The sequence below is a fragment of the Diuraphis noxia genome, unplaced genomic scaffold (assembly GCF_037042655.1).
Source record: "Diuraphis noxia isolate RWA-SAM2 unplaced genomic scaffold, SU_Dnox_SAM2 contig0001, whole genome shotgun sequence".
Classification (NCBI taxonomy): domain Eukaryota; kingdom Metazoa; phylum Arthropoda; class Insecta; order Hemiptera; family Aphididae; genus Diuraphis; species Diuraphis noxia.
This window is the reverse complement of record NW_028301711.1, coordinates 89,534,787-89,562,427: the sequence shown is the minus strand read 5'-3', so window position 1 is coordinate 89,562,427 and position 27,641 is coordinate 89,534,787. Positions and strand designations below refer to the sequence as shown.

At 28.2% G+C, this 27,641-nt stretch overlaps 2 protein-coding genes across 2 annotated transcripts; both read right to left on the bottom strand.

Annotated features, from left to right (window-relative positions):
• Positions 1–1,318: 1,318 nt before the first annotated feature.
• LOC149062378 (uncharacterized) lies at positions 1,319–3,589 on the bottom strand. The gene is made up of 4 exons (XM_089215305.1): positions 3,088–3,589; positions 2,644–3,009; positions 2,069–2,430; positions 1,319–1,630 (listed from the first exon to the last, which is right to left on the bottom strand). The coding sequence occupies exons 1-4, from the start codon at positions 3,587–3,589 to the stop codon at positions 1,319–1,321; spliced, it is 1,542 nt and encodes a 513-aa protein (XP_089071431.1).
• Positions 3,590–7,272: 3,683 nt separating this feature from the next.
• Positions 7,273–11,468, bottom strand: LOC149062377 (uncharacterized). The gene is made up of 3 exons (XM_089216254.1): positions 10,990–11,468; positions 8,680–8,827; positions 7,273–8,240 (listed from the first exon to the last, which is right to left on the bottom strand). The coding sequence occupies exons 1-3, from the start codon at positions 11,162–11,164 to the stop codon at positions 7,616–7,618; spliced, it is 948 nt and encodes a 315-aa protein (XP_089072380.1). The 5' UTR covers positions 11,165–11,468; the 3' UTR covers positions 7,273–7,615.
• Between the last annotated feature and the right edge of the window lie 16,173 nt (positions 11,469–27,641).

Sequence of the window (27,641 nt, the reverse complement as noted above, 5' to 3'; positions counted from 1 at the left end):
TTTACACACAATCTGACAAAAATCCTCTATTAGACGCTTTCGATATCAATTCAATCGCATTATAATTAACAAAAAAAAATCACAGCATCAATCTGATCCCATAAATATATTCATCCCCGGCAAAACTATATTAACAAAAACAAAATCACATTTAGCAAAAACACAACTCAAACTTAGGCATTACAAATTAACACCGATAATCACAAAAACAACTTATTGTTTTTTGTTTCCAACATAACCAACTAACCATATAAACATTTCTTTTCCACACAAACCCTCTCAACATCTACATAAAAAAAAAACTAAAAAATTATAAAATGTAAATTTTTTTTAATTTTTAATTTTCATACTGTATACAATACCTATATATATTATATGTTTTATCTGTTAATTAATTATATACTTGTAAATACTCCTTGGGGACACGGTGAAAAATAACTTCCGTGCAATATGTAATATACGAATTATACACCATATGATACTTTAAATAAAATTACAGAATGAATATAGACATAATGTGATCATACATAGGAGTTAGAATTAAAACGCAATTTAAATTAAAACATAATTTTAATTTATTACGCAATACAAGATAATATTACGTAACCAACATTCCCAGACATCGCCTCTCAAGCAAAGATCACATTTGGCTATAGAAAAATAATGAGATAAGAAAATATTACGCAACCGAAATACAATCGCATCAAAAAAAGACTATAATGTATATAGTAATACTAACTCAAGTGTACAAACTCAATATTCAATTAAAACTTTGACACAAGTGCCAAAATACTCTTACTAAAACTTTACACAAAATAAAACAAACATAGCACCAATATGTCATGACGTAAATCGGAATATTATCATACCAAAAACAACACACAGGAAACACGTAGTTAAACTGAACTGTGATTTGTAACGTACACAATTAAAACATCAAACACATACACATTGGCCATAATAATATCAATAATACATAACTCAGAAGTGTTACACATAACAGAAGTTCAGCAACACACAATCCACAAATAAGTACCAATATAACACCTCCCTAAGCGACAAAATACCACTACTAAAACATTATTATTATTATTATTATTAATAAACAGGTAAGAACCCTTTAAAACATTTTGATAATAATACAGCGTAAAAAAAAATTACAATGTAAAACTTACAGTAGATAATAGAAGTAAACTTAATAAGCTATGTAACATTTTATCAAAAAATATAAACATGGAAAAAAAAATCAGAAATATATAATACAGATATAATTAGATAATACAGCGAATACACTGCAATTTGGTAAATTTAAATTAATTTACACAGGATGTAATGCTAAATAAACATTATGTTTAAAAACTTGACGTGACATAAAAAAGAAGTCAATTTTACAAGCGACACTATTAGCCAAAGTAAGTACTCTGGGAAAGAATGATGCGGAACTATAGTTGGTGGTGTAAGATGGAACGACGAATATATTATGTGACCTGGTACCGTGATTTCTAAAGTTAAAACCAACCATGGAAAGAAGTTCGGAGGAATCAATGTTACCATTCAGTAAATCGTATAAGAACATCAAGTCTGCGACACTTCTTCTAATTTCACATAAAGACACCCCCAAATGGGTTGACTGAAAGTGATATGAGTCACGGTCCCTGGTTAAATTTAATTTACTACAGGTTAATTTTAGAAATTTATATTGAACATTATCCAACTGATTTATGTAGAGAGCTTAATTGGGTAACCAAACCATAGAGCCAAATTCTAAGTGAGACCTTACAAGTGAGAAGTATAACATTTTCATCGAGATTATATTTTTGAAAATTTTTGTGTTTCTGTAAATGAAGCCTAACATTTTAAAAGCTTTGTTTGTTATCATATTTATATGTGAAGAATAAGACGTATTGGCTTCAAGTAAAATTCCTAAATCCCTAATATGATTGACTCTTGTAAGCGTTTTATGGTCTATTGAGTAATTAAATAAAATAGGTTTATGAAGGCGTGTGAAAGTAATTATACTACATTTATTGATGTTTAATGGTAAACAATTTTATTTGCTCCAACTTACAAGCTTATCCAAATTAGACTGTAAATTTACTGCATCAGAGAGAGATTCTACTGGTGAAAATAATTTTGCATCGTCGGCAAATAATAAAATGTTTACTGAAGAATCAAGAATTGTGGGTAAATCGTTTATAAATAATATAAACAATAGAGGACCTAAATGAGAACCTTGAGGGACTCCCGAACACACACTAAAATAATTTGAAGTGAAAAGAGATAACTTTACTGCTTGGGTGCGGCAAGTAAGATAAGATTCAATCCAATCTAAAAAAATTCCATTAAAACCAATATTAAATATTTTTTTAAGAAGTAATTTGTGGTTGACTTTGTCAAAAGCTTTTTGGAAGTCGGTGTATATGGAATCAACTTAAATATGGTTTTTGAAAGAATTTAAAATTTTAGATTGGTAAAGCAAGAGATTGGTGGAAATTGACATTTTCGGTCTAAAGCCGTGTTGATTTATGCAAATGTACGGAGAAATAATTTAAGATAATTTTTTAGTGATAATTGCTTCAAATATCTTTGGAATTATTGACAACTTAGAAATAGGTCTATAATTCATGACATCGTGTTTGTCACCGGATTTATGTATCGGGGTCACAAAAGACATTTTCCAAATGTTAGGAAAATAACCAATAGTTAAAGATTTATTTAACATTAAATATAAAGGATTAACTAATATTGAACCACAAGCTTTAAAAAAAGATGAAGGAACACCATCGGGGCCTGTAGCGGAGTTAGTATCTAATGAATTCAAATACTCATAAATTTCACTTTTGTTAATATACCATGAACTGAGATTTAGTATATTATTTGAAAAGTCTCCGGAAGGTTGATTATGTACAAATGATTTTGACAAGTCAGAGTCAAAAACACTAGAAAAAAAATCAGCAAAAAACTGAGCATTTTCCTGAATATTTGAAGACGATGAATTTTTGAATTTTACTGATTCGGGAATATTACAAACATTTTTCTTTAAAGTATTAATATATTTCCAAAAAGGTTTAATATTTGTTTGAATACTATTTTCAATATGACGTAAATTATCAGAATAATTTTTAGAAGTTAAGATTTTGCATTCTTTACGAAGGCGAGAAAATTCTAAATAGTTTCCAAGCGAAGGGCACAATTTAAATTTTTTGTGTGCTAATTTTTTTTCAACAATAAGATTTCTAAGGTTAGCATCAGCCCATACTGGAGAATAGTTTTTGAAAATTTTGGTTTTGGGGACAAATAAACTGAAAGTGTGATGAATAATTTCGTAAAATTTTGTCACAATTTCATCCATAGAAAAAATTGTATTATTTAAATAAGATTCAAAATCAATATTTGAGAGGAAATTAGAAATTTCATTAAAGTCACATTTGTTAAAGTTGTATATAATAGGATATTCAGAAGTAGGATTGAAATTTGAATTTACAAACATGAGAAAAATGTCTAAGGGTGGATGATGGTAATCAATTTTAGGGATAAGGGACTCTGATGAGTGATTTAAAGAAATAATTTCAACGTTGTCATTAATCATAATACAATCAAGAATTCTGCCATTCTGGTTTTTTATGTGATTTTTTGTTTTAAATTTAAAAAGTGTATATAACTATTAAATGTTATACTCGCCGAACTATGACCTTGGTAGGTCGGGTCAATAGACCAGTCGAAATTGCTCGAATTAAAATCACCTAGGATAATGAAATAGAAATCAGGAAAATTGTTGTAGAGTGTCTCAACTACCTCGCAGTGACTAGAATATGTCTCATTATTAGCATCAGGTGGTATTTAAATACAACCTAAAATTATATTTATATTATTTATCCTAACTTTTCAAAAAATTTGCTCTATGCCTACAATTATTGAAACACGTAATTGTTCACACTTAGTTCTATTATGAATGGCAACTAAGACTCCTCCGCCACGTTTTTTCCTTAAAGACAAATCACGATCATTCCTATAAACAGTATAATTACAAAAACCAAGTTCCGCATCAAATGTATCATTATTTAACCAAGTTAAAAACATTAAAAACATTAAAAACATCACAATTAACATTAAGTAAAGATGTGCGTAAGAAAGGTAATTTCGTTAAAAGGCCTCGGACATTTTGGTAAAAAATATTTAAGATAAAAATTCTACTGAATTGTTATTAGAATGATTAAACTTTGAAATTATAGTCGATATACCTTTAAGATATTTAATAATCAATTCAGGTTCGCCTTTTGATCTACGAAATTCGAGTTCTTCACGTAACGATTTCATGTAATTCCTTTGTTGAATACGATCGGAGCTGATACCAATTGTGGAAGGCGGCTGTAGAGTTGATAATATTTTCTTTGACTTTAAAATATCAAAAACCTCAGCAGGAGAACCAAATACGGCTTTAATTGGGCGAGAATAGTTTTGTCCAAATTTACCAAGACGTATTAATTTAATAGGCTTGACCACATTATCGCTGCTCATAATAGAGTTGATAACGTCATTAACTTGATTAAAGTCGTGCGTAATTTTATCAGTGATAACACTTGATGTAGATTCCAGAACATTATACAATATTAAATTAGAAGCCTTTATATTTCGTTCGTTGATTTCATGTATTATGAACTCCTCAGTACGAGATTGATTTTTGGCTGACGAGTTTTTAAGTTCACTAACCTCGGCTAATAGACTGTTTATCAACAGCTTCAGTTCTGGGATTTCACGTAGACCATTACTGCAAGCGTCACAGAAATATTTTAAATTCCTATTTTTGAGTGATAAGCATTTGAGCTCACTTGCCGTAAGGCCCGAACACTTATTGTGTACAACAGCATTGCAACCATCGCATTTAACTTGGGGATCAAGTTCAGCAAACATTGTATCGCATTTACTACAATTATTACTAATTGATACAGACATTATTATGTAGGGAGTAAGTTATTTTACTAATAGAGTATTAAATAAAATGAGTACTAGGTATCTAAGGTAAAAACAAAATTATAGATAAGAAAGGTAGAACATCAGAACACAACCTCAACGTACGACTGCACAGACAGCATTATACAGCAAGGAAGACAAAAAGCAACAATATAACATCATGACGCAAATCGGAAGAATACAGCATCAAAAATGATACACAACAATTACATATATGTACCAGATACAGTCCTGTAAAGTATTTGAGTAAAAGTATTCAAATACTTTTTTAAGTATTGAATAACTTTTTAAATACTTTCAGCATAAAGTATTTTGAATGGTATTTTAAATACTTTTTTTTGTATTGAGTACTTATTTGTATTGAATACTTTGGTTTTTTTCCGAACAATTTATTTTTATTCGAAATATTTGGCTGAAAAAATATTATTGCCAACTACAATAATTGAATAATAGTTTTATTTAATATTCTGTCTCTGTGTTTCAGTGTTTGTCGAAAAACTCGAAACCCAAAGGTTTCTAAAAATAGATATTTAATAATAATATTTCCTTTTGCATTATTAGATAACTACTAACTAGATGAGTAACTGTTGATAAATGATAATATCTCATACAATGCCTGCCTTAATAGTTATGCGGGATTACGGGAATAATATACATTTTGACACCATGACAAAAAAAAGAAGCAGTATGACGGACCAAAATTTTGAATACATAATGTTTTTTAAATGTAATAAACATTTATTTAATTGATTAATAAAATTAAATTGATTATTAACTTACTTTGTGTTTATATTACGTTAATTAGAAATCTAATTTAAAAACAAAAAGTATTTGAAAAGTATTCCAAATACTTTAAAAAAGTATTTGAGTAGTATTTGAAATACTATACAACTGAAGTATTTGAGTAGTATTTTAAATACTTAAAAAAAAATGTATTTGAGTATTTACTCAAATACTTTTTAAAAGTATTTTTTACAGGTCTGACCAGATATAAAAACTATAAGAAACCTACAAAATCATAACTTTAAAATAGCAAATTCGGAAAAACAATAAGTGTGCATAGCTACGAGAAGTAATGCACGCATACGTAGTGTACAAAATTCACTCAAACAGATATCAATGCAAAATATTATGCAAACGAAAAATAACATTAGCACGTATGAACACGTGATCCAACACCAACAGAACACTTCTTTTTGCAAAAACCCAATGACAACGTACAAAATACGGCATATTATACATGCATGCGCACAACACACATTCGACAAAATAACGCCACATAAGACATAAGCACTAAGATTATTATACAAAACAGAAAAGACAATAACCCGCATAACCACATGACGTAATAGAACAACCACTTAGAGTCCCGCCACACCATGCGTTTCAGCGGGTCCGGGTAAACCGGATGCGTTTTGACCGGATGATTTTGCCTATGTCACATCTATGCGTTTTTGTTCCCGCCACTGCATTCCAAGTTCCAAACGCCACCACTAGTCCCCAAATTCGTCAATCACCTACGGCCAAAATTGTCATTACATTCAACGTCTCTACGCTCTCTGAGGTAGACCTAGATTACTTACGTAATTTATGCAGAAGTATTTTATTATATTACTTGTCAGTTATAACGTTATAGGTACGAGTATAATATTTAAATAGGTACCTACCTAATTAAAGTGTGTCAAAATTATTACATTTTTGTATTTTTAATTTATTTTTTGAACACTCCATAAATAAGTATACTATACTTGTATTTTATAAATGTGTTCAATCGTAGTTATATAATTAGTTTATATTAAATACATTTAAATATAGATAAAATGAATCGTCAAAAAATTAAAGTTGTTGCTGTAGCCGAAGCATTAGGCTTATTAGATCCACCGAAAGCAAAACGAAGGTATTGGGTACACCCATTAAATATGGATCGTGAGAAAATAGGCCAGTTTACGACATTTTTTGAAAATATTAGACAATATCCTGATAAATTCTATGAGTATTACCGTATGTCAATTTCAAGTTTTGATGAGTTGCTAAAAACTCTACGGCCACATATAACGAAAAATACCACAGAATTTCGTAATCCGATATCTGCTGAGGAACGTCTAACAATTACTTTAAGGTAAGTTTTTTTTTTATATTACGTATAAAAGTTAAGTTTTTCAACGTGATATATGTATATGATTATTAATAGTTAATAAGTTATCACTAATCATTTGTTATCAAAAATTAAAAATAATAATTTTTATTTTTTAAAATAATTTCTGTATTAGGTTATGAAAATACACAGACAAACAGTATATATTATAAGAAAAAAAAATGTAATACTTTATTTTTATTCAAAGATCAAATAATATTTAACAGTATAGTATAAATTATAACATTAAAATATAACAATCTTCGTTATTTAATTATAAAATATAAAAAATGAAACAATTTCTTGTTCTTAAAAAATTAAAAATTACATTCTTTTTTAACGTCATTAATACATAATAAGCGACATATAATATTTTACTGTATAATAAAACCTTGTTATTTTAATATTTATAAAAAAAAAATAAAAATGTCATGTTTGAATTTAAAAACTGAAATGACGCACCTTATTGCAATAAGTATAATTTAAATTTTACTTATTAATCATATACTGTTAAAATTTTTCAAACAATTCTCCACTAGTAGTAGGTTGTTGGGATTGATCAGATATATAAGTATATGAGCTTTTAGGATATGGTGTGGAATGTTTAGCATTTGGATTGAAATTAGATGAATATATTGGCAAGGGTTGTGGCATAAGATTATGATTTTCATTGTTCCCCATGCCGGGATTGAATGAAGGACATATATTTGAATATTGAGTTGGAATAGAGACATTCTGACTAGTGTTTTGACTAATGTTAAAATATGGTGGAGTTGATGGTACTTGATTAGATCCTAATGATACGTTCCTAAAATATTGTAGAGCCATGAGACGAAAATCTGTTTTTTGATCATAGTTTAGTCTTTTATAATCGGGTAATAAGGAATATAAAAATGCCTTATCAGGATCAGAAGTTACATCTTCTTCGGAAGTAGCTAAATTGCTTAGTAACTCTTTTTGAAATGGTGTCATCTTTTGTACCTTGGAACTATTTTGTTTTTTACTTTTTGGAGTTGAATATCTGTCAGATTGAGGTGGTATCATTTCACTATCTAAAACCAACTCGTAGGATGAATCTTCTCCACCGGTATTTTCCACTTGTTCTTGTACACTTTCATCGAAATTACCTGTCGTCCTATGAGCAAATAAAAAATAATTCATCTAGTTGTCATTACTAGTGAATAGTGATGTACGTTTTTATGAATATTTTGTGTTATGATCATTTTTAAAAATTAGAAAATTATGAAAATTTTATAATTTCTTATCAAATAAAACTAACTAGGTACTCTGCAGGGGCGTAACCGGAAATATTTATAAAAAAAAATTATGTAGGTACAAAATGTGTCACAGCGCAGTGGTCTGATCTAGGGGAATAATTTTTTTGGTAATTTTTAACAAAAACTGTGATTATTTTTGAATTCAAATTCAAAACTCAAAAATTATTTTTGTGTTTCAAAGTATTTTTAAAAATCTAAAATTTTTGAGTTTGATTGCATTATAAATATGTTTGTAATAAATATCTTTATTATATTAAATATACTTAAGATTATAATTTAGATTTATATATTCATTACCTTCTTTTTTTAATTATGTGCTGCAAGAACGTAAGTGATTCTGCGTATACATATTTTTTTCTTTTAGCACTATCGCCACTTTTACCCTGATTCATAAATTTTGAATAGTGGTCTCTAATATGTCTCCATTTGGCTTTCAGATCGGTCACTATAATAATATTAATTTATAATATTATAAATAATTAATCAAATCAGTATAAAATTGAATATTTACGTGGAGCCTTGTTTAAAATTTTTCATCCTTAGATAAAAATGTTGAACATTTTATAAATTTTTAACTACAAAATAATTATTAAATTTTAAATTTCATAAATTTTGTCAAAATTCTAAGTTTAAATGCTTATAAAAAAAAATTGAGCCTATGTATTTTTAATATTTTTCAATTGCTATTGTAACAATATATCCAGAGCTTAGTATTATATTTTCACGCATTTTTACCCAACAAATAAAAAAATTGTATTGATATTTATAGAATAAAAAACTACAAATATCCGTAAACAGCTCAAAATAAGTCAAAATGTTTTAAAAATATTATGCTGTATAGAAAATGCTAATATAAACATTCAGTCAGAGTTACACCAAAAACCAAAATCGATTTTGAGTAAAAATTCCCGTTATTCCTTAATTTTTCTTTTGTTTTTCACAGCGCTTTTAAAAACTACTGGAAAATGTTTACTTTTGACCCCCTAAAGTATTAACTAGATTCACTTTTTTATCAGAAAAAATACTGTTGAAGAAAATCTAAGCACTTTTACTATCCTAAAAAGTGATGACAGACACAAAAAAGAATAAAAGTATAAAATATAATATAGGTATATAAAAAAATACACATTATTTAAAATCAATACATTCATCGCTCCGGCTTATAGAATCTAAAAAATTAAATATTCGTAATTTTTACGTATTTTGTCAAAATCATAACTTCAGACGCTCATATACGTTATTGTGGATTTACGTTCAACTTTCTTTTTAATTTTAGCTAACAAAATTTAGAAACCTTGTAAACCTTGCAAGGAACCTATTGTATTACACATTTTAAAGTTTTTTATCGACATACATTTAAAAAAAAAAAATATTAATAATCTAAAATACTTAAGTTGAAAATATGGAATCATTATTTCGAAATCTTATCGTGTACACTGACACAAAAAAAAAAAAAATAATAAAAAAAAACATACACATTGTAAAATTAATGCATTCATTGCTACGCTAGAATGTAAAAACTAAAAAAAGCGACCCATCAAAATGTATTTGTTAATAATGTATTTTTTGTTTATTAGATATTTATCTACTGGTACGTGCTTCGCTGCATTAAAATTTGATTTTTGTGTGGGAAGAAGTACGATTGGAGTGATCGTAAAAGACACTTGTAAGGTGATATGGTCAATTTTAAATTCTAAAGAGATGCCTAAACCGACCAAAGAAGATTGGGTGGAAATATCAAATATATTTTATTCTAAAACAAATTTTCCAAATTGTCTAGGAGCAATAGACGGCAAACATATTAGGTGTAGAAATCCCAACAACTCCGGTTCGTTCTACTTTAATTATAAGAAGTATTTCTCTATCGTTTTGATGGCAATAGTTGATGCAAATTTGAATTTTGTTGTAATCGATGTTGGTTCATATGGTCGTGAAGGGGACTCCAATGTGTTCAAGGAGTGTGCATTTGGTAAACAATTATATGAAGGTAAATTGAACATACCAGAACCAGTTACTTTACCAAATACAAGTTCCAACCCACAACCATATGTGTTTATTGGGGATGAAGCGTTTGCTTTACATACAAACTTACTTAGACCGTACCCTGGACGTAACCTTACTGATTCCCGAAGAGTGTTCAACTACCGATTATCCAGAGCAAGGCGCACAGTCGAATGTGCATTTGGAATACTCGCGAATAAATGGCGTGTTTTACATACGGCCATTCAGGTGGAGCCAGATTTCACGGATGACATTATAAAAGCATGTTGCATACTGCACAACTTTGTTCGTAAAAGAGATGGTATAAATTATGAAGATGCTGAAACGCACAACTTAGAAGATATTGAAGCTCGTGGAACAGGGACTCGTTCGCATGGTGTTGAAGTGAGGGATTACTTTGCCAACTACTTTATGGGCCCAGGAGCAGTAGATTTTCAATATGACATGATTTGATTTTTAAATAAAAATATAAGTTTTAGAATAAAATTATTTTTAAATTTAAAAATATTTTAATAAATGTATTAAATAATGTAATTTACATGACATCATAATATAATAATTGTATACTGCAATTTAATAAATATAAATATAACTTAGAATCCTTACCTTTACTTTCTTTTGCATGTTCTTCAAGCTCACTCCAATCTTCAAACATGTACTCACCAATCGTATTCCAACTTTTTTGTTTTATATGCTTATCCATATAATCTTTGGATCCAATTTCCCATATGGAAGGGTTATTTTGGATACATGATATAAATTTATCGGTATCAAAAACCATTTTTCAAAATATAAATATTTATTTAAATATTTAAAAAATATGTCCAGGTAAAATATTCAAAAAACGCAGCGGATAAAACGCACAGTGTGGCATACACGATTTAAAATAATGTGTTTTGATGACTTGTCCTGCCGATTCGTTTCCCGCCCGACCGCAACATGTTGCGGTCGGTTCGCGGCAGGAATCGACCGGTCCCGACAAAACGCTCTAATATAGCACCTATGATTAGAAACAATGCAAGTTGTTGTTCCGGTCGACCGGATGCGTTTTACCCGGACCCGCCAAAACGCATGGTGTGGCGAGGCCCTTAGTAAAAATATTGCGAAAGAACCAACGACAATGTGCGAAAACTCGACATAACAGCGCACAACCATGCTTCTCGCAGCAGACATGAACAATACATTCTAAGATTACGTAACAACAATTGAGCGGAGATAAGACAATCAATTCACTATATAAGCGCTATGCACAGACAATGAACACACACAGTGCATCACGGAGGTCTACGTTACACCACGTCCACGTCGCCGACAACGATCCATATGCCACCGAAATCTTTTTTAAAATCATAACCTGTTTTTATTCTATGCGAAGTTAACTTTCAATATTGCATTCATTCTATCACCAGGTATGAGTCTATTTTTGTACATTCATCTGTATTTGTTAACCACAGGAAAACTGTCATTCTTTTATTTACTGTGTTACCCATGCAATCCCATAATGATTCTAATAATTATAATCTATTGCTCATCTAACGATCCATTCCAGCCAATGAATATGTATTTTATTTCACATGCTTAGAATATAAGTTAGGCGCTGCTTGGTATTTCATTGTTTATTAAACTTTGAATTATCAAAGTATATTTGTAGTCATGTTCTTCGAGCTAAGGAACGGACAGGATATTTTCTTGTCCCGGATCCTTCATCATGTGGAATTTAGCTACAACTACATAAACGAGATCGAATAGATACATAATTAGAATATAAACCAGGCGCAGCTTAATATTTCATTATTTATTAAACCTTGAATTATCAAAATATATTTTTGATCATATTCCTCGAGCTAAGGAGTGGACAAGATATTTTCTTGACCTGGCTCCTTCTTCATGTGGGGTTTTATTGCAATTATATAAGCAAACCTAGATATATGCATATGCAGTTTAACCTCATAGTAATCCGCTAAATATCAAATCTTTTCCTGTCCATGTGATATACGAATATAGATGGTACTTAATCTCGATTAGTAGGAATCAACAGTGTATTATAAAGAAAATGTACACTTAATTGTGATAGGATAATGTAAACTAATCAAAAGGTATAAATAACGTGCATCGACCCATACAATCAAAGACGTACTCAGTCCAGTGAGGGTATACGTATTATACATTCTAATTCACATAAAGTAAGTGAATAGTTATATTTATCACATTTAAAGCAAATTATTGATCACGAGTATCATTATATAATATAAGTAGTGGAGTAACAAGGAAGTGCAACATAGACACCGCATTAATAATTTATTGAATTATACGCGTGCTTCGCGTAATCCCGGTGTCGCCAGCGATTTGTACCCCGTACAAATTTTACCCACCTATGAATTATTATCATTGGGGTAAAAACTGCCTGGTATAATTACCAATTTTTACTCAACTACACATTTTATCATAGCTCAATAGTTAAGTAATTTTTACGCTATAGGGCATAGGGCCTAATAGGTAGTTATAGACTTATATAGTCCTTTTTTTTATATTATTATATAATTATTTTTAGGTTTAGGTTTTAAAATTATACGATATTTATATACCTAGGTGCTAACTGACAACTCTATGTAGACTTACTTGAAACAGTGGCTTTATTACCTTTCACGAGAAATGAAATTGAGCATGATTTTAACGTGCCTGATTTCTAAATATGCAATAGGTATAATAATAATATTACATCAGCAAATGCTGAATATAGCCAATAAAGGTAGATAATCTTATGAATTTATGATAACGTATGTAAGTACTTGCAATTTTTTATTCATATAGAGTATATTATATGAATAATATTTAACGGATAATTAATTCACTTTGTTGTCATTACATAGGTACGTGCGGTACCGTGAAATAAAATTAAACATTATTATACAGTTAGTTGTCAAAATTTTTTTTTTTTTGTTAACAGCCCAAGGGCTGGTTGGCAGCAATTCTCCACTCCTGACGCTTCTCCGCTTTCCTTTTTAATTCGCAATACGATCTGCAGTCCATATCTCTTACTATTTGACTAATGTAGTCTAGTGGCGGTCGTCCTCTGCTGTTATTCCCTTCAATGGCACCTTCTATTATCCTGCTAAGTAGACTGTTTTAACGCAGTATGTGTCCAATTAACTTTGCTCTTCTTGTTTTTAAGGTCTTCAGAAAACTTCTTGGCTCTCCAGCTCTTCGATAAACTTCTTCATTTGTTATGTGTTCTGTCCAGCTTATTCTAAGTAGTCTTCTGTAACACCATGTCTCGAACGATAAGAGTCTTTTTTCTTCTGTTTTACCTATGGTCCATGTCTCACTTCCATACAGTGCTACGCTCCAAACATAAGCCCTAAGTAAGTTTTTACTCACTTTTATGTCAATATTTCTAGATATAAATATATTTTTTTGTCACGCCTGCACCGAAAGTTTGGTTTTCGACCACGGTTGAAGCGTCCGAAAGCATCCTTTTTCCGTCCAGCGGGCGGTAAAGTGGAAATCCCCAAAGTGCCGGGCGGAAAAGAGGAAATCCCCAAAAGTGCCAGTCGAAAAAGAGGAAATTCCCAAAAGTGCCGGGTGGAACTTATGAGAGTGCATCAACTTCAAATACGGTTCGATAAAAGTCAGTTCCTTAAACTTGAAATAATATATTTGGGATACCAAGTTAGTGTTGAAGAGATACAACTTAATCCAAGAAATGTGTCTGTTATTCGTGATTATCCAGTTCCAACTAATCCCAAAGCTTTTCATAGTTTTCTTGGTCAATCATCATATTTTCGTCGTTTCATACATAATTTTTCTGTTTTGACTAAACCATTATTTGACTTACTGCGGAAAGGTATACCATTTGATTTTGGTTTAGATAAATTGAATGCCTTTGAACAAATCAAGAATAAGCTTATAGATAGCTCTGTCTTATGTTTGTTTGGTCCTAAAGCTGAAACTCAATTACACTGCGACGCTTCCAGGTTAGGATTTGGGTCTATCTTACTACAGAAACAATCAGATAATAAATTTCACCCAATTTTCTACTACAGTCAACGTACTACAAATGTAGAATCAAAGTATCATAGTTATGAGTTGGAAATGCTTTCAACTATAAATTCTAATAAAAGGTTCCGTGTATATTTGCAGGGCATTAAGTATGATTGCAATAGTATTACGTTAACGCTAAAGAAAAAAGATATTAATCCCCGAATTGCGAGATGGGCATTATTCTTGCAGAGCTACGACCATGAAATTGTACATAGAATAGGTAATTGTATGCGACATGTAGATGCCCTAAGTCGAAATCACGTATTAGTATTAGAAGGGTGTACTTTTAGCCAGACCTTATCAATTAAACAAACAACTGATGTGGAAATAAAGAAGATTGATGAGTACTTAGAGAACTGTGAACACCCATTGTATGAGCTACGGAATGGCCTTATTAACAGGAAAAGTAAGAATACACTTTTATTTTATGTCCCCTCGGAAATGCAAGATCATGTCATTAGAGCAAGTCATCATGATATGGGTCATATAGGCGTTGAGCGTACCGTTGAGTTAATTAAAAGAGTATTTTGGTTTCCAAAATTAAAAGAGTGGGTCAAAAAATATTTCGAATTGCCTTAAGTGTATAGTTATTTTTCCCCTAGTGAAGGAAAAAAAGAAGGCTTCCTCAAATTGATAGAGAAAGGACATAAACCCTTTAATACAATCCATATAGACCATTACGGACCTCTGAGCACTACAAAAGGGAGATTTAAGCACATATTTGTGATTGTTGATGCCTTTAGCAAATTTATAAGTCTTTATGGTGTACGATCAGTTAAAACAAAAGAAGTGTTCTCAAAGCTTAATGAGTATTTCTCTTATTATAGTAGACCTCTTCGTATTACATCCGACCGTGGTACATGTTATACCTCTGAAATGTTTAAGGAATATTGTAATTCCAATGACATACAACATATTTTGATTGCTGCTGGCTCACCACAAGCTAATGGACAGGTTGAGAGATATAGTAGGACAATTAAAGTCATGCTATCTAAATCACTACATGAGAGAGATAGAAATTGGAATGATTTTTTAGAAAAAGTACAATTTCGTATCAATAATACTTATAATCGTTCAATTAAAAGCACTCCCAGTAAACTCCTTTTTGGTGTAAATCAACATGGTGACTCTAATGATTATCTCAGATTGATTTTAGAAGCTGAGCAATATCATGAAAATGAGGATAGGGACTTAAGTGAGATTAGGAATTTTGCTCAAGAAAATATTCTTCCTGCACAATTAAAAAACAAGACATATTATGATAAAACTCACAAATCTCCTAAGAAGTATGTAATTGGGGAATATATAATAATTAAAAATGTAGATAAAACACCTGGAGTAAACAAAAACATATCCCAACATTTAAAGGGCCGTATGAAATCAAACGTATGTTATTCAAGACATCCCAGATTTTCAGGTAACCCAGACTCCATTTAACTCTGTATATGAAGCTAGGAGTATGAAACCCTGGATCAAAATTTAATTACAAATGTGTTATATTTTTTTTGATTCTGTATTATTATAATAATAAATATTATTATTATTATAAGTACTACCTGTACTATTACCACTTGTTATTTTATTTTATTAATTTGAATGTTATTTATTACCATTTTTTTTATATTCATATAAAATGTATAATTATTTTTCATTTTGTGAGAGAAGTGGAGACCACTTCTTGGTTAGGACAGCCGAGTTGTTGTAATATACATAAATAAGGTAAGATAAGGTGTACAACTGTAGGCTATGCTATCGGTATATGGTTGGGTTTTACTCGTGCCTTATACTTATAGTCAGCTTCAGCCTTCTGTCTTTTGTCAACTAGACACTAGAGTAATAGTAGTGTTCATACAGTACGTGTGAGCTACATAGTGTACTATATAGGGTACGTACTGTACCAATAAGTGACAGCATTACTTAACGTTATAACCGAACAGTGTTTTTTTATTAATTATATAAAAATACGTTAGAACATTCAGTTTAATTCTTTTTCTTTTCTTATTAATCATCCCCATCCTACACTTTTTAACGCAATTCGTGAGATGATTTTTGACGCATGCGCTTTTAAACTTATCGTTCAGTGTTGTTCACATGTTTTTGCCATTGTTTTCTTTGGGATCGGTATCATTATACACTAAGTAAAATCACTTGGCACTTGTCCGATTTTTTATTGATCTCTTGAAAACAATAAACATAATGCAAATCTATAGGTAAATTATGACATGAAATTCGTAATAAGACTTTTCTTTCCGTTATATAAATAGGTACTAAAAAGTTAAACATTAAGCTGAATTTATATATAAATGTTTTTAATTTCAGACTCCTTATTTACCCATTTAGTGGTCAAGATTCAACAGTCTGTAGACTCATTACAATTAAAACTGTATGAGACCCAAACAAAGAATAAAAATTGAATAATCGCTTTAATCAATGTTATGATCTCATACAGTGAACATTGAAGTTGTATTGATTGTTGTTTGGTGTCTTGTCAAATTTAAAAATTACAACTTTTCGATCACTATGGGAATAAGTCTGAAGCTAAATTTATAAATACAGGTCAATTATAACAATTTACATGCTTATATTGACATAAAAATAAATTACACAGTTTGGAGAAAATCAATATAAATACAATATGAGTGCATACCAAATATTCTGATTGTTCATAGTCCATTTAATAATACATTTCATCAAACTGAATTCTCGAATATGATGCATTAGAAATTTGCATAAAAGTTTTGGATTGACTATTGATAAATAACTGAAAACAAAAATTGTTTGAATTATTATTCAGTATGCATCAACTGAGTAAATAAACTAATGTTTTTTACATTTCTCGATAAATTCAAATTTTATGTTTTTTATAGAAAAACAGAAGTCAAAATATACAGTTTAAAACAAATTATATCTAAACGATTGATTTATCATGATGAATTCTAGTTTAAGAATAATAATAATACCATCAAAAGATGTATAAAATGTTGATCCTTTTACTTGGAATTGTTTCTCTTATTGATTGTAGAATTCAAATGAAAACTGGAGGAGTTTAAAATAATGATAAAAGTATTAAAATCACTTTAAGCATTAAAATGAACTCCTTTAGTGGTCATTGATATAGCTTTGGCTGTAGTTTTGATGTCTTGCCAACAATAAATAAAATACAAATATATAAGTTTAAAATTACATGAAATTCGTAATATGACTTTTCTTTCCGTTACATAAATAGGTACTAAAAAGTTAAACATTAAGCTGAATTTATATATAAATGTTTTTAATTTCAGACTCCTTATTTACCCATTTAGTGGTCAAGATTCAACAGTCTGTAGACTCATTACAATTAAAACTGTATGAGACCCAAACAAAGAATAAAAATTGAATAATCGCTTTAATCAATGTTATGATCTCATACAGTGAACATTGAAGTTGTATTGATTGTTGTTTGGTGTCTTGTCAAATTTAAAAATTACAACTTTTCGATCACTATGGGAATAAGTCTGAAGCTAAATTTATAAATACAGGTCAATTATAACAATTTACATGCTTATATTGACATAAAAATAAATTACACAGTTTGGAGAAAATCAATATAAATACAATATGAGTGCATACCAAATATTCTGATTGTTCATAGTCCATTTAATAATACATTTCATCAAACTGAATTCTCGAATATGATGCATTAGCAATTTGCATAAAAGTTTTGGATTGACTATTGATAAATAACTGAAAACAAAAATTGTTTGAATTATTATTCAGTATGCATCAACTGAGTAAATAAACTAATGTTTTTTACATTTCTCGATAAATTCAAATTTTATGTTTTTTATAGAAAAACAGAAGTCAAAATATACAGTTTAAAACAAATTATATCTAAACGATTGATTTATCATGATGAATTCTAGTTTAAGAATAATAATAATACCATCAAAAGATGTATAAAATGTTGATCCTTTTACTTGAAATTGTTTCTCTTATTGATTGTAGAATTCAAATGAAAACTGGAGGAGTTTAAAATAATGATAAAAGTATTAAAATCACTTTAAGCATTAAAATGAACTCCTTTAGTGGTCATTGATATAGCTTTGGCTGTAGTTTTGATGTCTTGCCAACAATAAATAAAATACAAATATATAAGTTTAAAATTACATGAAATTCGTAATATGACTTTTCTTTCCGTTACATAAATAGGTACTAAAAAGTTAAACATTAAGCTAAACTTATATATAAATGTTTTAAATTTCAGACTCCTTATTTACCCATTTAGTGGTCAAGATTCAACAGTCTGTAGACTCATTACAATGAAAACTGTATGAGACCAAACAAAGAATAAAAATTGTACAATCGCTTTATTCAATGTTATGATCTCATACAGTGAACATTTAAGTTGTATTGATTGTTGTTATGGAGTCTTGTCAAATTTAAAAATTACAACTTCTCGATCACTATGGGAATAAGTCTGAAGCTAAATTTATAAATACAGATCAATTATAACAACTTACATGCTTATATTGACATAAAAATAAATTACACAGTTTGGAGAAAATCATTACAAATACAATATGAGTGCATACCAAATATTCTGATTGTTCATAGTCCATTAAATAATACATTTCATCAAACTGAATTCTCGAATATGATGCATTAGCAATTTGCATAAAAGTTTTGGATTGACGATTGATAAATAACTGAAAACAAAAATTGTTTGAATTAGTATTCAGTATGCATCAACTGAGTAAATAAACTATTGTTTTTTACATAACTCGATAAATTCAAATTTTATGTTTTTCATAGAAAAACAGAAGTCAAATTATACAGTTTAAAACAAATTATATCTAAACGATTGATTAATCATGATGAATTCTAGTTTAAGAATAATAATAATACCATCATAAGATGTATAATATGTTGATCCTTTTACTTGGAATTGTTTCTCTTATTGATTGTAGAATTCAAATGAAAACTGGAGGAGTTTAAAATAATGATAAAAGTATTAAAATCACTTTAAGCATTAAAATGAACTCCTTTAGTGGTCATTGATATAGCTTTGGCTGTAGTTTTGATGTCTTGCCAACAATAAATAAAATACAAATATATAAGTTTAAAATTACATGAAATTCGTAATATGACTTTTCTTTCCGTTACATAAATAGGTACTAAAAAGTTAAACATTAAGCTAAACTTATATATAAATGTTTTAAATTTCAGACTCCTTATTTACCCATTTAGTGGTCAAGATTCAACAGTCTGTAGACTCATTACAATGAAAACTGTATGAGACCAAACAAAGAATAAAAATTGTACAATCGCTTTATTCAATGTTATGATCTCATACAGTGAACATTTAAGTTGTATTGATTGTTGTTATGGAGTCTTGTCAAATTTAAAAATTACAACTTCTCGATCACTATGGGAATAAGTCTGAAGCTAAATTTATAAATACAGATCAATTATAACAACTTACATGCTTATATTGACATAAAAATAAATTACACAGTTTGGAGAAAATCATTACAAATACAATATGAGTGCATACCAAATATTCTGATTGTTCATAGTCCATTAAATAATACATTTCATCAAAATGAATTCTCGAATATGATGCATTAGCAATTTGCATAAAAGTTTTGGATTGACTATTGATAAATAACTGAAAACAAAAATTGTTTGAATTATTATTCAGTATGCATCAACTGAGTAAATAAACTAATGTTTTTTACATTTCTCGATAAATTCAAATTTTATGTTTTTTATAGAAAAACAGAAGTCAAAATATACAGTTTAAAACAAATTATATCTAAACGATTGATTTATCATGATGAATTCTAGTTTAAGAATAATAATAATACCATCAAAAGATGTATAAAATGTTGATCCTTTTACTTGAAATTGTTTCTCTTATTGATTGTAGAATTCAAATGAAAACTGGAGGAGTTTAAAATAATGATAAAAGTATTAAAATCACTTTAAGCATTAAAATGAACTCCTTTAGTGGTCATTGATATAGCTTTGGCTGTAGTTTTGATGTCTTGCCAACAATAAATAAAATACAAATATATAAGTTTAAAATTACAAGAAATTCGTAATAAGACTTTTCTTTCCGTTACATAAATAGGTACTAAAAACTTAAACATTAAGCTGAATTTATATATAAATGTTTTTAATTTCAGACTTCTTACTTACCCATTTAGTGGTCAAGATTCAACAGTCTGTAGACTCATTACAATTAAAACTGTATGAGACCAAACAAAGAATAAAAATTGTATAATCGCTTTATTCAATGTTATGATCTCATACAGTGAACATTTAAGTTGTATTGATTGTTGTTATGGTGTCTTGTCAAATTTAAAAATTACAACTTCTCGATCACTATGGGAATAAGTCTGAAGCTAAATTTATAAATACAGGTCAATTATAACAACTTACATGCTTATATTGACATAAAACTAAATTACACAGTTGGAGAAAATCATTATAAATACAATATGAGTGCATACCAAATATTCCGATTGTTCATAGTCCATTTAATAATACATTTCATCAAACTGAATTCTCGAATATGATGCTTTAGCAATTTGCATAAAAGTTTTGGATTGACGATTGATAAATAACTGAAAACAAAAATTGTTTGAATTATTATTCAGTATGCATCAACTGAGTAAATAAACTATTGTTTTTTACATAACTCGATGAATTCAAATTTTATGTTTTTTATATAAAAACAGAAGTCAAAATATACAGTTTAAAACAAATTATATCTAAAAGATTGATTAATCATGATGAATTCTAGTTTAAGAATAATAATAATACCATCAAAAGATGTATAATATGTTGATCCTTTTACTTGGAATTGTTTCTCTTATTGATTGTAGAATTCAAATGAAAACTGGAGGAGTTTAAAATAATGATAAAAGTATTAAAATCACTTTAAGCATTAAAATGAACTCCTTTAGTGGTCATTGATATAGCTTTGGCTGTAGATTTGATGTCTTGCCAACAATAAATAAAATACAAATATATAAGTTTAAAATTACATGAAATTCGTAATAAGACTTTTCTTTCCGTTACATAAATAGGTACTAAAAAGTTAAACATTAAGCTGAATTTATGTATAAATGTTTTTAATTTCAGACTTCTTATTTACCCATTTAGTGGTCAAGATTCAAAAGTTTGTAGACTCATTACAATGAAAACTGTATGAGACCAAACAAAGAATAAAAATTGTATAATCGCTTTATTCAATGTTATGATCTCATACAGTGAACATTTAAGTTGTATTGATTGTTGTTATGGTGTCTTGTCAAATTTAAAAATTACAACTTCTCGATCACTATGGGAATAAGTCTAAGGCTAAATTTATAAATACAGGTCAATTATAACAATTTACATGCTTATATTGGCATAAAACTAAATTACACAGTTTGGAGAAAATCATTATAAATACAATATGAGTGCATACCAAATATTCCGATTGTTCATAGTCCATTTAATAATACATTTTATCAAACTGAATTCTCGAATATGATGCTTTAGCAATTTGCATAAAAGTTTTGGATTGACGATTGATAAATAACTGAAAACAAAAATTGTTTGAATTAGTATTCAGTATGCATCAACTGAGTAAATAAACTATTGTTTTATACATAACTCGATAAATTCAAATTTTATGTTTTTCATAGAAAAACAGAAGTCAAATTATACAGTTTAAAACAAATTATATCTAAACGATTGATTAATCATGATGAATTCTAGTCTAAGAATAATAATAATACCATCAAAAGATGTATAATATGTTGATCCTTTTACTTGGAATTGTTTCTCTTATTGATTGTAGAATTCAAATGAAAACTCTAGCTAGGAGTTTAAAATAATGATAAAAGTATTAAAATCACATTAAGCATTAAAATGAACTCCTTTAGTGGTCATTGATATAGCTTTGGCTGTAGTTTTGATGTCTTGCCAACAATAAATAAAATACAAATATATAAGTTTAAAATTACATGAAATTCGTAATAAGACTTTTCTTTCCGTTACATAAATAGGTACTAAAAACTTAAACATTAAGCTGAATTTATATATAAATGTTTTTAATTTCAGACTTCTTACTTACCCATTTAGTGGTCAAGATTCAACAGTCTTTAGACTCATTACAATTAAAACTGTATGAGACCAAACAAAGAATAAAAATTGTATAATCGCTTTATTCAATGTTATGATCTCATACAGTGAACATTTAAGTTGTATTGATTGTTGTTATGGTGTCTTGTCAAATTTAAAAATTACAACTTCTCGATCACTATGGGAATAATTCTAAGCCTAAATTTATAAATACAGGTCAATTATAACAATTTACATGCTTATATTGGCATAAAACTAAATTACACAGTTTGGAGAAAATCATTATAAATACAATATGAGTGCATACCAAATATTCCGATTGTTCATAGTCCATTTAATAATACATTTTATCAAACTGAATTCTCGAATATGATGCTTTAGCAATTTGCATAAAAGTTTTGGATTGACAATTGATAAATAACTGAAAACAAAAATTGTTTGAATTAGTATTCAGTATGCATCAACTGAGTAAATAAACTATTGTTTTTTACACAACTCGATAAATTCAAATTTTATGTTTTTCATAGAAAAACAGAAGTCAAATTATACAGTTTAAAACAAATTATATCTAAACGATTGATTAATCATGATGAATTCTAGTCTAAGAATAATAATAATACCATCAAAAGATGTATAATATGTTGATCCTTTTACTTGGAATTGTTTCTCTTATTGATTGTAGAATTCAAATGAAAACTCTAGCTAGGAGTTTAAAATAATGATAAAAGTATTAAAATCACATTAAGCATTAAAATGAACTCCTTTAGTGGTTATTGATATAGCTTTGGCTGTAGTTTTGATGTCTTGCCAACAATAAATAAAATACAAATATATAAGTTTAAAATTACATGAAATTCGTAATAAGACTTTTCTTTCCGTTACATAAATAGGTACTAAAAACTTAAACATTAAGCTGAATTTATATATAAATGTTTTTAATTTCAGACTTCTTACTTACCCATTTAGTGGTCAAGATTCAACAGTCTGTAGACTCATTACAATTAAAACTGTATGAGACCAAACAAAGAATAAAAATTGTATAATCGCTTTATTCAATGTTATGATCTCATACAGTGAACATTTAAGTTGTATTGATTGTTGTTATGGTGTCTTGTCAAATTTAAAAATTACAACTTCTCGATCACTATGGGAATAATTCTAAGCCTAAATTTATAAATACAGGTCAATTATAACAATTTACATGCCTATATTGGCATAAAACTAAATTACACAGTCTGGAGAAAATCATTATAAATACAATATGAGTGCATACCAAATATTCCGATTGTTCATAGTCCATTTAATAATACATTTTATCAAACTGAATTCTCGAATATGATGCTTTAGCAATTTGCATAAAAGTTTTGGATTGACAATTGATAAATAACTGAAAACAAAAATTGTTTGAATTAGTATTCAGTATGCATCAACTGAGTAAATAAACTATTGTTTTTTACACAACTCGATAAATTCAAATTTTATGTTTTTCATAGAAAAACAGAAGTCAAATTATACAGTTTAAAACAAATTATATCTAAACGATTGATTAATCATGATGAATTCTAGTTTAAGAATAATAATAATACCATCAATAGATGTATAATATGTTGATCCTTTTACTTGGAATTGTTTCTCTTATTGATTGTAGAATTCAAATGAAAACTCTAGGAGTTTAAAATAATGATAAAAGTATTAAAATCACTTTAAGCATTAAAATGAACTCCTTTAGTGGTCATTGATATAGCTTTGGCTGTAGTTTTGATGTCTTGCCAACAATAAATAAAATACAAATATATAAGTTTAAAATTACATGAAATTCGTAATAAGACTTTTCTTTCCGTTACATAAATAGGTACTAAAAACTTAAACATTAAGCTGAATTTATATATAAATGTTTTTAATTTCAGACTTCTTACATACCCATTTAGTGGTCAAGATTCAACAGCCTGTAGACTCATTACAATGAAAACTGTATGGGACCAAACAAAGAATAAAAATTGTATAATCGCTTTATTCAATGTTATGATCTCATACAGTGGACATTTAAGTTGTATTGATTGTTGTTATGGTGTCTTGTCAAATTTAAAAATTACAACTTCTCGATCACTATGGGAATAAGTCTAAGGCTAAATTTATAAATACAGGTCAATTATAACAATTTACATGCTTATATTGGCATAAAACTAAATTACACAGTTTGGAGAAAATCATTATAAATACAATATGAGTGCATACCAAATATTCCGATTGTTCATAGTCCATTTAATAATACATTTTATCAAACTGAATTCTCGAATATGATGCTTTAGCAATTTGCATAAAAGTTTTGGATTGACGATTGATAAATAACTGAAAACAAAAATTGTTTGAATTAGTATTCAGTATGCATCAACTGAGTAAATAAACTATTGTTTTATACAGAACTCGATAAATTCAAATTTTATGTTTTTCATAGAAAAACAGAAGTCAAATTATACAGTTTAAAACAAATTATATCTAAACGATTGATTAATCATGATGAATTCTAGTCTAAGAATAATAATAATACCATCAAAAGATGTATAATATGTTGATCCTTTTACTTGGAATTGTTTCTCTTATTGATTGTAGAATTCAAATGAAAACTCTAGCTAGGAGTTTAAAATAATGATAAAAGTATTAAAATCACATTAAGCATTAAAATGAACTCCTTTAGTGGTCATTGATATAGCTTTGGCTGTAGTTTTGATGTCTTGCCAACAATAAATAAAATACAAATATATAAGTTTAAAATTACATGAAATTCGTAATAAGACTTTTCTTTCCGTTACATAAATAGGTACTAAAAACTTAAACATTAAGCTGAATTTATATATAAATGTTTTTAAATTCAGACTTCTTACTTACCCATTTAGTGGTCAAGATTCAACAGTCTGTAGACTCATTACAATTAAAACTGTATGAGACCAAACAAAGAATAAAAATTGTATAATCGCTTTATTCAATGTTATGATCTCATACAGTGAACATTTAAGTTGTATTGATTGTTGTTATGGTGTCTTGTCAAATTTAAAAATTACAACTTCTCGATCACTATGGGAATAATTCTAAGCCTAAATTTATAAATACAGGTCAATTATAACAATTTACATGCCTATATTGGCATAAAACTAAATTACACAGTTTGGAGAAAATCATTATAAATACAATATGAGTGCATACCAAATATTCCGATTGTTCATAGTCCATTTAATAATACATTTTATCAAACTGAATTCTCGAATATGATGCTTTAGCAATTTGCATAAAAGTTTTGGATTGACAATTGATAAATAACTGAAAACAAAAATTGTTTGAATTAGTATTCAGTATGCATCAACTGAGTAAATAAACTATTGTTTTTTACACAACTCGATAAATTCAAATTTTATGTTTTTCATAGAAAAACAGAAGTCAAATTATACAGTTTAAAACAAATTATATCTAAACGATTGATTAATCATGATGAATTCTAGTTTAAGAATAATAATAATACCATCAAAAGATGTATAATATGTTGATCCTTTTACTTGGAATTGTTTCTCTTATTGATTGTAGAATTCAAATGAAAACTCTAGGAGTTTAAAATAATGATAAAAGTATTAAAATCACTTTAAGCATTAAAATGAACTCCTTTAGTGGTCATTGATATAGCTTTGGCTGTAGTTTTGATGTCTTGCCAACAATAAATAAAATACAAATATATAAGTTTAAAATTACATGAAATTCGTAATAAGACTTTTCTTTCCGTTACATAAATAGGTACTAAAAACTTAAACATTAAGCTGAATTTATATATAAATGTTTTTAATTTCAGACTTCTTACATACCCATTTAGTGGTCAAGATTCAACAGCCTGTAGACTCATTACAATGAAAACTGTATGGGACCAAACAAAGAATAAAAATTGTATAATCGCTTTATTCAATGTTATGATCTCATACAGTGGACATTTAAGTTGTATTGATTGTTGTTATGGTGTCTTGTCAAATTTAAAAATTACAACTTCTCGATCACTATGGGAATAAGTCTAAGGCTAAATTTATAAATACAGGTCAATTATAACAATTTACATGCTTATATTGGCATAAAACTAAATTACACAGTTTGGAGAAAATCATTATAAATACAATATGAGTGCATACCAAATATTCCGATTGTTCATAGTCCATTTAATAATACATTTTATCAAACTGAATTCTCGAATATGATGCTTTAGCAATTTGCATAAAAGTTTTGGATTGACGATTGATAAATAACTGAAAACAAAAATTGTTTGAATTAGTATTCAGTATGCATCAACTGAGTAAATAAACTATTGTTTTTTACACAACTCGATAAATTCAAATTTTATGTTTTTCATAGAAAAACAGAAGTCAAATTATACAGTTTAAAACAAATTATATCTAAACGATTGATTAATCATGATGAATTCTAGTCTAAGAATAATAATAATACCATCAAAAGATGTATAATATGTTGATCCTTTTACTTGGAATTGTTTCTCTTATTGATTGTAGAATTCAAATGAAAACTCTAGCTAGGAGTTTAAAATAATGATAAAAGTATTAAAATCACATTAAGCATTAAAATGAACTCCTTTAGTGGTCATTGATATAGCTTTGGCTGTAGTTTTGATGTCTTGCCAACAATAAATAAAATACAAATATATAAGTTTAAAATTACATGAAATTCGTAATAAGACTTTTCTTTCCGTTACATAAATAGGTACTAAAAACTTAAACATTAAGCTGAATTTATATATAAATGTTTTTAATTTCAGACTTCTTACTTACCCATTTAGTGGTCAAGATTCAACAGTCTGTAGACTCATTACAATTAAAACTGTATGAGACCAAACAAAGAATAAAAATTGTATAATCGCTTTATTCAATGTTATGATCTCATACAGTGAACATTTAAGTTGTATTGATTGTTGTTATGGTGTCTTGTCAAATTTAAAAATTACAACTTCTCGATCACTATGGGAATAAGTCTAAGGCTAAATTTATAAATACAGGTCAATTATAACAATTTACATGCTTATATTGGCATAAAACTAAATTACACAGTTTGGAGAAAAT

Bases quoted from the DNA above. Each gene is read 5' to 3' on its own strand.
- LOC149062378 (XM_089215305.1), bottom strand. From the start codon at position 3,589: ATGATTAATGACAACGTTGAAATTATTTCTTTAAATCACTCATCAGAG. The intron at 3,010-3,087 runs GTATTCAAACAA...TTCCCGAATCAG, and splicing joins TTTACGTCATATTGAAAATA to TAAAATTCAAAAATTCATCG. The intron at 1,631-2,068 runs GTAAGTTGGAGC...TATCACTTTCAG, and splicing joins AGTCTAATTTGGATAAGCTT to TCAACCCATTTGGGGGTGTC.
- LOC149062377 (XM_089216254.1), bottom strand. From the start codon at position 11,164: ATGGTTTTTGATACCGATAAATTTATATCATGTATCCAAAATAACCCT. The intron at 8,828-10,989 runs GTAAGGATTCTA...ATATTATTATAG, and splicing joins ACATGCAAAAGAAAGTAAAG to TGACCGATCTGAAAGCCAAA. The intron at 8,241-8,679 runs GTAATGAATATA...ATTTGCTCATAG, and splicing joins CACATAATTAAAAAAAGAAG to GACGACAGGTAATTTCGATG.